General features: G+C 38.0%; 1 protein-coding gene and 1 pseudogene across 1 annotated transcript; both read left to right on the top strand.

Annotated features, from left to right (window-relative positions):
- Positions 1 to 2701: 2701 nt before the first annotated feature.
- On the top strand, positions 2702 to 6296 carry LOC117917060 (factor of DNA methylation 4-like). Its single transcript, XM_034833285.1, has 7 exons — positions 2702 to 2935; positions 3268 to 3384; positions 3615 to 3716; positions 5010 to 5078; positions 5175 to 5462; positions 5628 to 5837; positions 5994 to 6296. Exons 1-7 carry the CDS (start codon positions 2702 to 2704, stop codon positions 6294 to 6296), a joined length of 1323 nt encoding a protein of 440 aa, XP_034689176.1.
- A 2626-nt stretch (positions 6297 to 8922) lies between these two features.
- Positions 8923 to 10808, top strand: LOC117917058 (annotated as a pseudogene).
- Positions 10809 to 10855: the final 47 nt, after the last annotated feature.

Raw genomic sequence — 10855 nt, 5'->3', positions numbered from 1 at the left:
TTAAACGAAAGCAATTCATTTATTATAGTATTGACAATTTCCATAAGCCAATCCTTGAGGACGATACCCGGAATACTACAAAAGTCGTAGTGACTATTTCTCTAGTTTTTCTTGACCAGAGTTACTACGTAAAAAGGCTAAGTATTTTGGTACAATAGAGAAGTTCGGTCACTAGGCGACTTGTGAGGCATTGTAACTCCTTTTTGTTGCTTAGAGCAAACATCTCGATGATGACTCTTATTTGATCCGCGTTAACTTCGATTCCTCTTTGTGTTACCATAAACCCTAGAAATTTGCTCGCATCAACACCAAATACGTACTTAGTCGGGTTGAGCTTCATGTTGTACGCCATCATTAGGCAAAATGTTTCCTCTAAGTGTTGGACATATTCACCCCGAGTTTTGCTTTTTACCACAATATCATCGATATAGACTTCCACGATCCGACCAATCAGGGGTTTGAAGATCTTTGTCATCAGCCTTTGATAAGTGGCGCCAACATTCTTGAGCCCAAATGGCATAACCCTGTAGCAGTACAGTCCGTGAAGCGTCACGAAGGCTGTTTTTTTCTCGTTTGGTTGGAACATAGGGATTTGGTGGTACCTGGAGAATGCGTTTATGAAGAAAAGCATTCCTTGTCCCGTAGTGGAGTTAACTATCTGATATATTCAGGGTAACGGAAAGCTATCCTTCGGACAAACGTCGTTTAGGTTAGTGTAATCAACACAGACTCACCATTTTCCATCTTTTTTCGGGACAACCACCACGTTTGCTAACCAATCTGGATATTCAACTTCTCTGATAAACCCGACTGCTAGCAATTTGTCCACCTCGAACTGGATGATTATTTGCCTATCCGAGTGGAAGCATCGAATCTTCCGGAAGATGGGTCGTGAGGAAGGTATGATGTTAAGTCGATGTGAGACTATAAATGAATGGATTTAGGTGGGATGGCTTTTGGGGGAGCTCAGCTATAAAGTCAGCCATGACTTGTCATTTCAATGCCAGTCTGGGTTGATACTTGATTCCATACTCACTTAGCTCTATGGCCCACCTTAGCATTCTCCCGGATAGATCCGATTTATGCAAAATGCTTCTGAGTGGTTGATTCGTGAGTATAGTCACTTGATGTGCTTGAAAGTATGGGCAAAGCTTTTAGGCGGCGCTTTTCAAGGCTAAATTCGTTTGTTCCATCTTGGAGTATTGGGTCTCTACATCAACCATTGCTTTGCTCACGTAGTAGACGAGCCTCTGCTCTTTGTCTCTTATGTGACGAAACAGGACAACATTGATCGCACAGTCAAACACGGCTAAATACATGTAGAGCTATTCACCGGATTGAGGGCTACTCAGAATGAGTGGTTGGGTAAGATAGCCCTTAACTTCGTCGAATTCTCGTCCGCATTTATCCGTCCAATCGATCGTGCTTGCCCCCTTTAGTGTGAAGTAGAATGACCTTAGCTTGTCTGTGAAGCAGGCTATGAAACATCTTAGTGCAGCTAGGCGACCTGTGAGGCATTGCAACTCCTTCTTGTTGCTCAGAGCAAACGTCTCGATGATGACTCTTATTTGATATGAGTTGACTTTGATTCCTCTTTGTGTTACCATAAACCCTAGAAATTTGCTTGGGTCGACACCAAATGTGTACTTAGACGGGTTGAGCTTCATGTTGGACATGTTCACCATGGGTTTTGCTTTTTACCATAATATCATTGTTATAGACTTTCACGATTCGACCAATTAGGGGTTTGAAGATCTTTGTCATCAGCTATTGATAAGTGGCGTCAACATTCTTGAGCCCAAATGGCATAACCCTGTAGCAGTACAGTCCGTGTGGCATCACGAATGCTATCTTCTCCTCGTTTGGTTGGAATATAAAGATTTGGCGGTACTCGAAAAATGCATATATGAAGAAGAACTTTCCTTGTCCGGTAGTTGAGTCAACTATTTGATATATTTAGGCCAGCGAAAAGCAATCATTTGGGAAAGCGTGGTTCAAGTTGGTGTAATCAACACAGACTCGCCATTTTCCCTCTTTCTTCGGGACAACCACCACGTTTGCTAACCAATCTGGATATTCAACTTCCCTGATAAACCCGACTGCTAGCAATTTGTCCACCTCAGATTGGATGATTCTTTGCTTGTCCGGGTGGAAGTGTTGAATCTTCTGGCAAATGGGTCGTGAGGAAGGTATGGTGTTGAGTCGATGTGAGACTATAGATGGATAGATTTTGGGCATGTCAGAGTGAGTCCATGTGAAGACGTCTTTGTTCTATTGAAGCATGTTTTCGAGTACTTTTAACTCTTCTGGTGCAAGGAGTGAGTTTGTATAGGTAATGCGATCACTGCTGTTTGAGATATGCAAATGTTGGAGTGGGTCGGTGGTAGGTGTTTTTTTTTTCATCGGGTTCTGTAATTGCTATTGGTCCTTCGTATTCAATGGTTCCGGACGTGGCTCACTACTGCTTGGGAGTCTAGACTCAAGCGCCACTTGATAGCATTGGTGCGTAGCCAGCGGACTGCCAAAAAAATCGATTTATCAGTCATCGATGAGGTAGCTCACTATCTGATGATTCGTACAGGGAGTGACCTTCATGTTGTGAAGCCATGTGCGTGCCATGATGGTGTTGAAAAGGAATAAATCCTCTACTACTAAGAACTATACGTTCTGGGTGACTTGACCAACCTGTACGAGTAATACAATGTCTCCCAATGAAGTTTTTGTGGCTCCATTGAATCCAAATAGCATCCGCCCTGGGTTTTTCAGGACAGATGGTAGGAGACCCATTTTCCTATTGGGCGACATCTGCAAGAGGTCATCTAAGCTACCCGGATCGATTAAAACTCTTCTTACATCGAACCCACTTATCCCTAGCGTCAAGATCAGGGCATCTTTGTGTGGTTGTAGGACCCGGTTGGCGTTTATTGGAGGAAAGGTGATTGTGCCATCTTCTAGGCGTGCACTTCCATCCGACAAGCTATACTGGATGGAGTTGACCCATTCCCTTATGGAGGCCGCATGGGGCAATCTTTGTTTTTTTTTTGTTTGGAATTGTATTTCTCATCAACGGGGCCCCCGTGAATGTAGTTGATGACAACTCTAGGGATTGCCGAAGTCATAGGGATTAGATGGCCAAATCCCGGTTGTTTTCCTTTGTTTATGGTCGTGCGGAAGTATTGTTTTAGGTGCCCAACCCTGATTAGTCTTTCCACTAAGTAGTGGAGACTTCTGCACTGTTCCGTGGTATGGCCATGATCCTTGCGGTAGGCACACTTCTGGCTCCGGTCCCGTTTCGCCGGATCTGTCTTAATTGGCTCCGACCATCTAAAATCGGAGAGATCATGGATCATGGGGAAGAGTTTGTCGTATGAAATTCTGAGGGGGGTTAGTTCCTGCACAAAGGATGTTCAGACATGTGGTCCGGGCATGCCTCTCCGAAGCTTAAGTTAGACAGAGATAGGTAGGGCCCTTCTCTAAGGAGAGAATGAGTAGGTTGGCTCAAGTGCGCGTACCTGGGTTATGCTTCAAAATGGCTTTTTATAGTGCTCAGGAGAAAGCCACTGCAGTGCTGACTATGCACTTTGACATTCTCTGTAATGATGGCTGCCCTACAGGTGGCAAGGCTATCATTACAGTTTTGGGCGGCTAGCAGGTGCTGTCAGAAGTTGTGTCATGATGTTCAATCATGCAATTGCCCGTCCTTTCAACTTGCTGAGGTATGGGGTAGTGTGTGATAATTAATTGACATGGGCGTGAGGATTAGGGGAGATCCCATCAGCCACTTTCATGTCAGATGTAAATAATCACACGTAGCAAAGGGGCCTTGAAGGCTGGCTGGAAGGCGTCGTTTGCTTAGGGAGTCCAGTGACATTTGTCGTACGTCCTTGAGGCCCAGATGGGAGGCTCCGAACACTGTGGCCGCTACCCGGGCAGTACTGAGGGGAAATGACACATGGAGAGGAGTCCCCACAGGGTTGGCTTACTAGAAGATGATGCCACTTTCACTTCTTGCATTGGTTTCGATAGTCAGTGTCTATATTATGTGTTACTTTTCTTTTGGAGACAAATATATTTCACTAGTTACAATATTTTGTGGCTTTAATATTTAAGATTGGTTTCTATAGCTGCTCAGGTGCAGTTTGTTTAGGTCCTGTTGGGACAATATCAGAATTTTCATCCAAGCTTGTAACTACAGTTGTCAAAAGTTGATGATACCCCAATGCTATACATCCAGTATGATACACTTTTTCATGTAAAATAATAGTACCACCAGTACATCTCTTATCTTGACTATATCTCATGATAAATATAGGATAATATACTAGACAATTAGGTTTGACATTTTGTAATAGTTTTTAATGTCAGATTTGATTCTGTCATTACAAAACCTCAATAGACTATTGTCTAAAAGGGTAGTTTAGATTGCTAATGGATGACACGAAGGAAGCAACATACATAATGATATATGGGTAAACATTATTGAAGGTGTTTATGGGAGACTGAATCCCAACTATAACTATTTTTCCAACAAATATTAGGGAAGGATTATTTGAATGAAATGTATATTGTTTTGGATGATTTAAATATTAACCTGGTATGTGATAAAGACTTTTGCTTACAATGTTAGTTTTTATTGTTTGAGTTTTTTGAGGAAATAAAGATGAATTGGAAGTCAAAACTTAGAACCGAGCACCTAAATGTCAATAATCCAGGCAAGGATGTTCACACTTGTACATGCCTATAAAAAAAAGGTATTTTTATGCTTGTACATGGTAAAAAATGTATTTGTTTATTTATTTTATATTGATTGAAAGCTTGTAGAAGCTTCAAACATTTGACGCAATGATCTTTATCAGAGGATTAGTTGGAAGTTGGCACTTCAAGTTATGATTAAAAGTCTAAAAAGTTCAGTTTTAATCAACTTTTACATGATGAAATATGAAACTTACACATATATGCCAAAATGTTTCTTGAGTTGCAATATGTAATATCATTTTTTATTTTTCCAGAATATGAAGGCAACCATAGAGCAAAAGAAAGCACATGAAAATGTCTTGAGGTTGGCTGAAGATCAAAGGGTGTGTTACTGGATATTGTTGTGAATTGAATTAGTGATTTAATATAAAACAATATTTGAAATTTCATAATTTTGTTTTGTGGATGAACAATGGCAGAGGGAAAAGGAGAAACTTCACAAAAGAATTATTGAGCTAGAAAGGAAACTTGATGCCAAACAGGCACTGGAATTGGAGATAGAGCGTATGAGGGGGGCTTTACAAGTAATGAAACATATGGGAGAGAATAGGGATATGGACATGAAGATAAAAATGGATGAGATTCAAGAAAAACTAAAAGAGAAAGAAGAAGAGTTGGATGACCTAGAAGCACAAAATCAAGCTCTTGTTGTCAAGGAGCGGAAAAGCAATGATGAGTTGCAGGAAGCTCGCAAGGAGATAATTAGTGTAAGGATTTTTAGTTAGTGTGGTAATATCCTTATACGTTTGGAATGAAAGGTCAATGGAACAATTCTTATGTTTTGTAGTTTAGTAGGTCACTGCTTAAAATTTTCTTAATGTGTGGCAATGGCTTCATCATCTGGTAGAAAGTCTTACTTTTGTGTGTTGCAGTATTTCAAAGGACGGTCAGGCCGCGCTTTTATTGCCGTCAAGCAAATGGGAGATCTGGACACTAAACCATTTCAGAAAGCAATGAAAAGAAAATATTCCAGGGAAGAAGCAAATGAGAAAGCTCTGGAGTTGTGTTCCCTATGGGAGCAAAACCTTACGGATTCAAGCTGGCATCCTTTTAAGGTCATTACTGATAAAGGAAACCGTAAGGTATGCATTTGATTGGTCTAGACTAGTGATTATTTTTATCATCCTTATGAAATGATTAACTCAATGGGGGCGTGGGGGTGTGGCACACACAAACTTGAAATTTCAAAAAGCTAGTAATATCATGGTCGTGAAATTTTGCCTTGCATTTCTTGATCAACAGTTTTTTGTTCCATCTTTCTTAATGTATATAACATCATGAATGGTTTATTATTGGATGTGGTCACTCAGGAAATAATTGATGAAGAGGATGAAAGATTGAAAGATCTTCAGAATGAGTATGGTGATGAAGTTTATATGGCAGTCACTGATGCCCTTAAGGAGATGAATGAGTACAATCCAAGTGGGAGGTACGTAGTCTCAGAGCTATGGAATTTCAAAGAAGGTCGGAAAGCAACTCTAAGAGAGGGGGTGGGAGATATATTGAAGCAATGGAGATTGCATCAGCGGAAGAGAACCTAAAGGTTGGTACTCGAGTTTCAGTTTTACTCTTGTGATTTAAAGGCAGGAATTGCTGAAAACAGGATCTCAGGTCTTCAGATTAATGTTACAGTCATGTTTTTGAAAATTGTGAATACCTATCAGGATGAAGTCATTTTGTCCAGTTTCAAATAGCATCTGAAGTTTCTTTACAGTTTGTTTTGAAGTACTGAAACCAATCTTAACTATTTTTCTAAAACCAAATTTAAGTGATTTTAGTGGAACTGGATGTCGTCATTTATGTTTTGATTGTATTCTGGATGATGGTCTCTGTTCTGGATGGCCAGCCTTTTATCATTCAACTTATATATGAATGCAGTGGAATGCTTTTGATTAGGTCGGAAGGCTACTTCCCCCATGAAAAGCTGCTGCCGAGCTACTGCTTCTTGACATTGATGACTATGTACAGAGAAATATTTCTTCACATGGGAGTAATTGATAGTAGATGAAGTTGGTTAGACATTCTACAAGGGAAAATGACATTGTTTTCTTTCATCATGTAATGCAAGTGAAACAATGGTTATGACTTACGACTGATGTGCAACTGATAGTTCTGTAATCTTTACCTCAACTGATGGTCCTGATGCAAGGTGAAGTTGGTTATTACTTCCTATGCAAAATGGTGAAGGGGTTGGCTCTGTGATTGTGCTGCCTAATGTGGATTGCAGGGTGCCGTATGAGGATTGAGGGGAAGTTGGGCATGCATGGTGTTATTCTGGGATACTCTTGGGTTTAGTTTCAAGCTTGGAAGCTTCAGCTATGGTTATGGGATTTGATTTTGACTAGTTCAATGGGTCTTCCTTCATAACAAGCAGGAAATTTTGAGATCCCAGGTTGATATTTCATTTTTGTAACTCTGAAATTCACTTATCAGCCAATTGTAGCTTTGGCTGCATAAAGGGGCCGAAGCATCCGAAGGATTAATACAATAGCATCAATCATATGGCCCAGAGAAAGCGCAACTGATGATGCTTTTCATTTTTTTGGAAAATCATTTGTGGTTACGCAATTATCTCATCGGACAGCAAATTGTAAGAATTGAGAGCAAAACTATCAAATAAGAAAATAGGAGCTTTCATCAAAGCTTGTTGATTTTAGTTGATTTCAGTCTAATTTCTAATATTTTTCTAAAACTGTATGATTGTTGGACTCAAGAAAAAAGAGAATGAGAGAACTCCACCATAGCATGCACTTCATACAACATGTGCTTGGTGACCATAGCATTCCTACAAACTTTGCGTGAACCAAACATAATTTAAAAGTTTTTTCAGGATAATTTGAAACTATATTGATTTTTAGTCTTACTTTATTAATATATAATACAAAAATAAAAAATTTTAAAATTTTAAATATAAAAATTAAAAATAGGATTTATTACACTTTACCTCAAACCTTTAACTTGTTTTTTACGACGTGTCCTCCATACTTTTTAAATATCTAGAATGTATATTTGTTATGTGACCGCATTAACTTTAATGAACAAAAGTGTCATGTGCTCAACACATGAACTAATTAAGTGATGACAAATTTGTAATTTCCCCAACCCTCATTTTTTTTTTTTAAAAGAATTTGGAAAAAAAATTGAAAAAGAATTTAAATTAAGAATTTTAAAGAAGAAAATTGTCTCCAATCTTTTTTAATTTAAAATATTAAATCTTTCTAAATTTTTAAAATTTTAAATTGTTTTTAGTAAAATATGATTTTTAATTTGATTCGAAAATCCGTTAAGTTTTCTTCTGTATATACCCTACTTAAATGTGTTTTAGGATTTGATGCTTCAAGAGAATCAATCCTAACTTGCCTTATTATTCCTAAACTCTCTTGAAAATTCATCAATCAAATTCATGGAAAGACCATGGGAGGTGCTACGTCACATATGAAAATGATAAAGCTTTCAGGTAAATTTGCATATTTTGATTTCATATAGATTATTATATTAGATGTCTAATTTTTATCTCCCCAATGAGGGTTTTCCACATAAAAGTATTTGTCTCTTGTGTAGTTGTATAATATTACCTAATAATAATATTGTATAGGACTTAATTGTTTCAATAAGGCTCGATTCTTCCTATTTGTTTTAATTGAGTTAAAATTTTCAATCCTTATATTATAATCTTTATATTTTCACTAATACCCTACTTAGACAAAAGGTTTTTCATATACTATTTTACATAAGTGAGAACATTACTTTGCACTTTAATGGGAGATTAATTTTTGCAATTCGATAGGAGATTAACTTTACACCTTGGTGGGAGTTCCACATTTTGTTCATCATTCTTATGGTGATGTCAAATCTTAGGAATTAAAGTATTCTCCAATAATAGTAGCAGATTACGAGACAAATAGTTGTTCCATAGAATTATTCAATTCAGTCTCTTGTTGCTTTCCTCTACATTTATTTATATAAAGCATAATACAGATTGCTACAAAAAAGACACAGAATGAGAAGCCTTTTCATTTGTCATGTCTCTGGAAGCATTACCCGAAGACCAATAATGGTCACTGCAGTTACCTATTTTGAATAGAATTAATTGATTAAAAAGAATTAAATGATCCACAAATCTACTTAAATATACATTTCCCAGAGTCTTTAACATTCAGAGCCCCAATGGCGGATTCTGAAGAGATGGAGAACTCTGAAGAAGAAGTCTCTGCAGATGAAGACCATGACACATCTTACCAGAAATGGAAATTGCTTTCTCCGGAGTTTACAAGTGAGTTGAAATCAAATTACTTACCCTTTTGCAGCTATTTTTGTTTTGACAAAACCAAACAGCTTATTTGGTGTTGTTTTGTGTTTGACCATTGCTGATCACAAATAAGAAAGGTGCAGAAAAGGGCAAGAGAAGATTCCGGGAAAATGTTGTTGGCCCAGGAGTCTGTTACTTCCAAATTAGCAATTAGCAACGCTTTCAAGAAAACTTGAACAGCGTTCAAAAATTCTGAAGAAACGAGATTACCAATGTCAGAAAGGGTCACACAAGCGCTTTCTTGAAAGTAGGAAGGTACTTATAAAGTATTTATGTGAGGAGTCTACCATTTAGTCAGTTTTTGAAAAAGAGTAGAAAGCTATTTTCTTTATGAATAATTTTCCTTGTGTTCTTTGCGTATTTGGGTATTTAAGATTGTGTAGTTTTTAAATGTTTAGTGCCAGATTCACTCTGATGAGTGAGAAGAATATGGGTTCTCCAACAGATTTGCAACTCAAAACATGGAATATAAGCTTAGAACTATTCGTTTTTCTTGCTTAGTTCATTAATTTGTAAAGGATTTTCAGTCCTTTTTTATTTTTATTTTTGGCCCACTGCAGAACTTGAGAAGATCACTGAGCTACAAAGAACGAACAAAAAGCTGAGGAGCTCAGAGGAAGATCAGAAGGTGTTGCCACTGCTTTTGCCTGTTGTTGAATTACAAAATCAATTATTAGATATGTAATCATTCTTGAATTAGTGTCGTCCTTAAGAGTGTTTTACTTTCACTCTCAATGTCAGAGGGAAAAGGATAGACTTAATCAAAGAATTGTTCGACTCGAAGAGGAACTGTTAGAAAAGCATGAGGAATTGAATAACATGGAAGAAAAAATTGAGCTAGAAGCGATGAACCGAGTTCTCATCGCCAAAGAGCGGAAAAGTAATTATGAATTGCAGGAAGCACGGAAGGAGCTGATCAATGTAATAAGTTAATTATGAATTCTGATTCCTTCCCTTATCATGCTTTAGATGAAAGGCTGACTTTCATGTCCAGCAGGGTTTGAAAGAACTGCCCAGCAGCGCTTCCAGTTCTTTTATTGGCATTAAAAACACGGGAGATCTTGACTATAAACCATTCTACACTGCAATCAAGAAGAAATATCCTAGTCAAGAAGCATCTTAGAAAGCTCTGGAGCTGTGTTCTCTTTGGGAGCATTTCCTCAAAGATCGAAGTTGGCATTCTTTTAAGATCGAAACAGGTGACGGAAGCAAGGTATATAATACCCATTTAATATTTTCTTTCATCTGTTGTTGTTTAGCTGCTTACTATATCAGTTTTTGTACCAATGTTGCTTCTCAGGAAGTAATTGATGAAAAGAATGAGACATTGAGAACTCTGAAGAGTGACTATGGAGAGGAGGTTTACATAGCTGTAACAACTGCTTTGACTGAGATGAATGAATACAATCCCAGTGGTAGGTACATAACACGAGTTGTGGAATCACTTCGAAGGAAGAAAGGCGACACTGAAAGAACTGTCATATATACTAATGCAGCGGAGAATGGACAATCAGGGAAATGGATATTGCACTTGGGGTAATGAATCTAATTCATCAGCAAACGAATCTGCTGACAAATCAGCCGGTGAATCTGATCTCCGAGCAATCGGTTCCTATATTGCAAGAAAGGCTTGAGATGGGTAGCTTATGTTTTGCAAGATTGGAGGACATTGAAATGAAATATACCTATCTGGGATGAACCATGAAAACTCAAAAGTACTTTTTTGTTGAATGTGTAATTAGTAGAAGGCATATGCAGCTACTTTTGATTGTATATATGCTTATCACTAGC

The sequence above is a fragment of the Vitis riparia genome, chromosome 6, assembly GCF_004353265.1.
Source record: "Vitis riparia cultivar Riparia Gloire de Montpellier isolate 1030 chromosome 6, EGFV_Vit.rip_1.0, whole genome shotgun sequence".
Taxonomy (NCBI): Eukaryota; Viridiplantae; Streptophyta; class Magnoliopsida; order Vitales; family Vitaceae; genus Vitis; species Vitis riparia.
The sequence above is the reverse complement of the archived record's forward strand: the minus strand, read 5'-3'. Positions and strand labels throughout refer to the sequence as shown.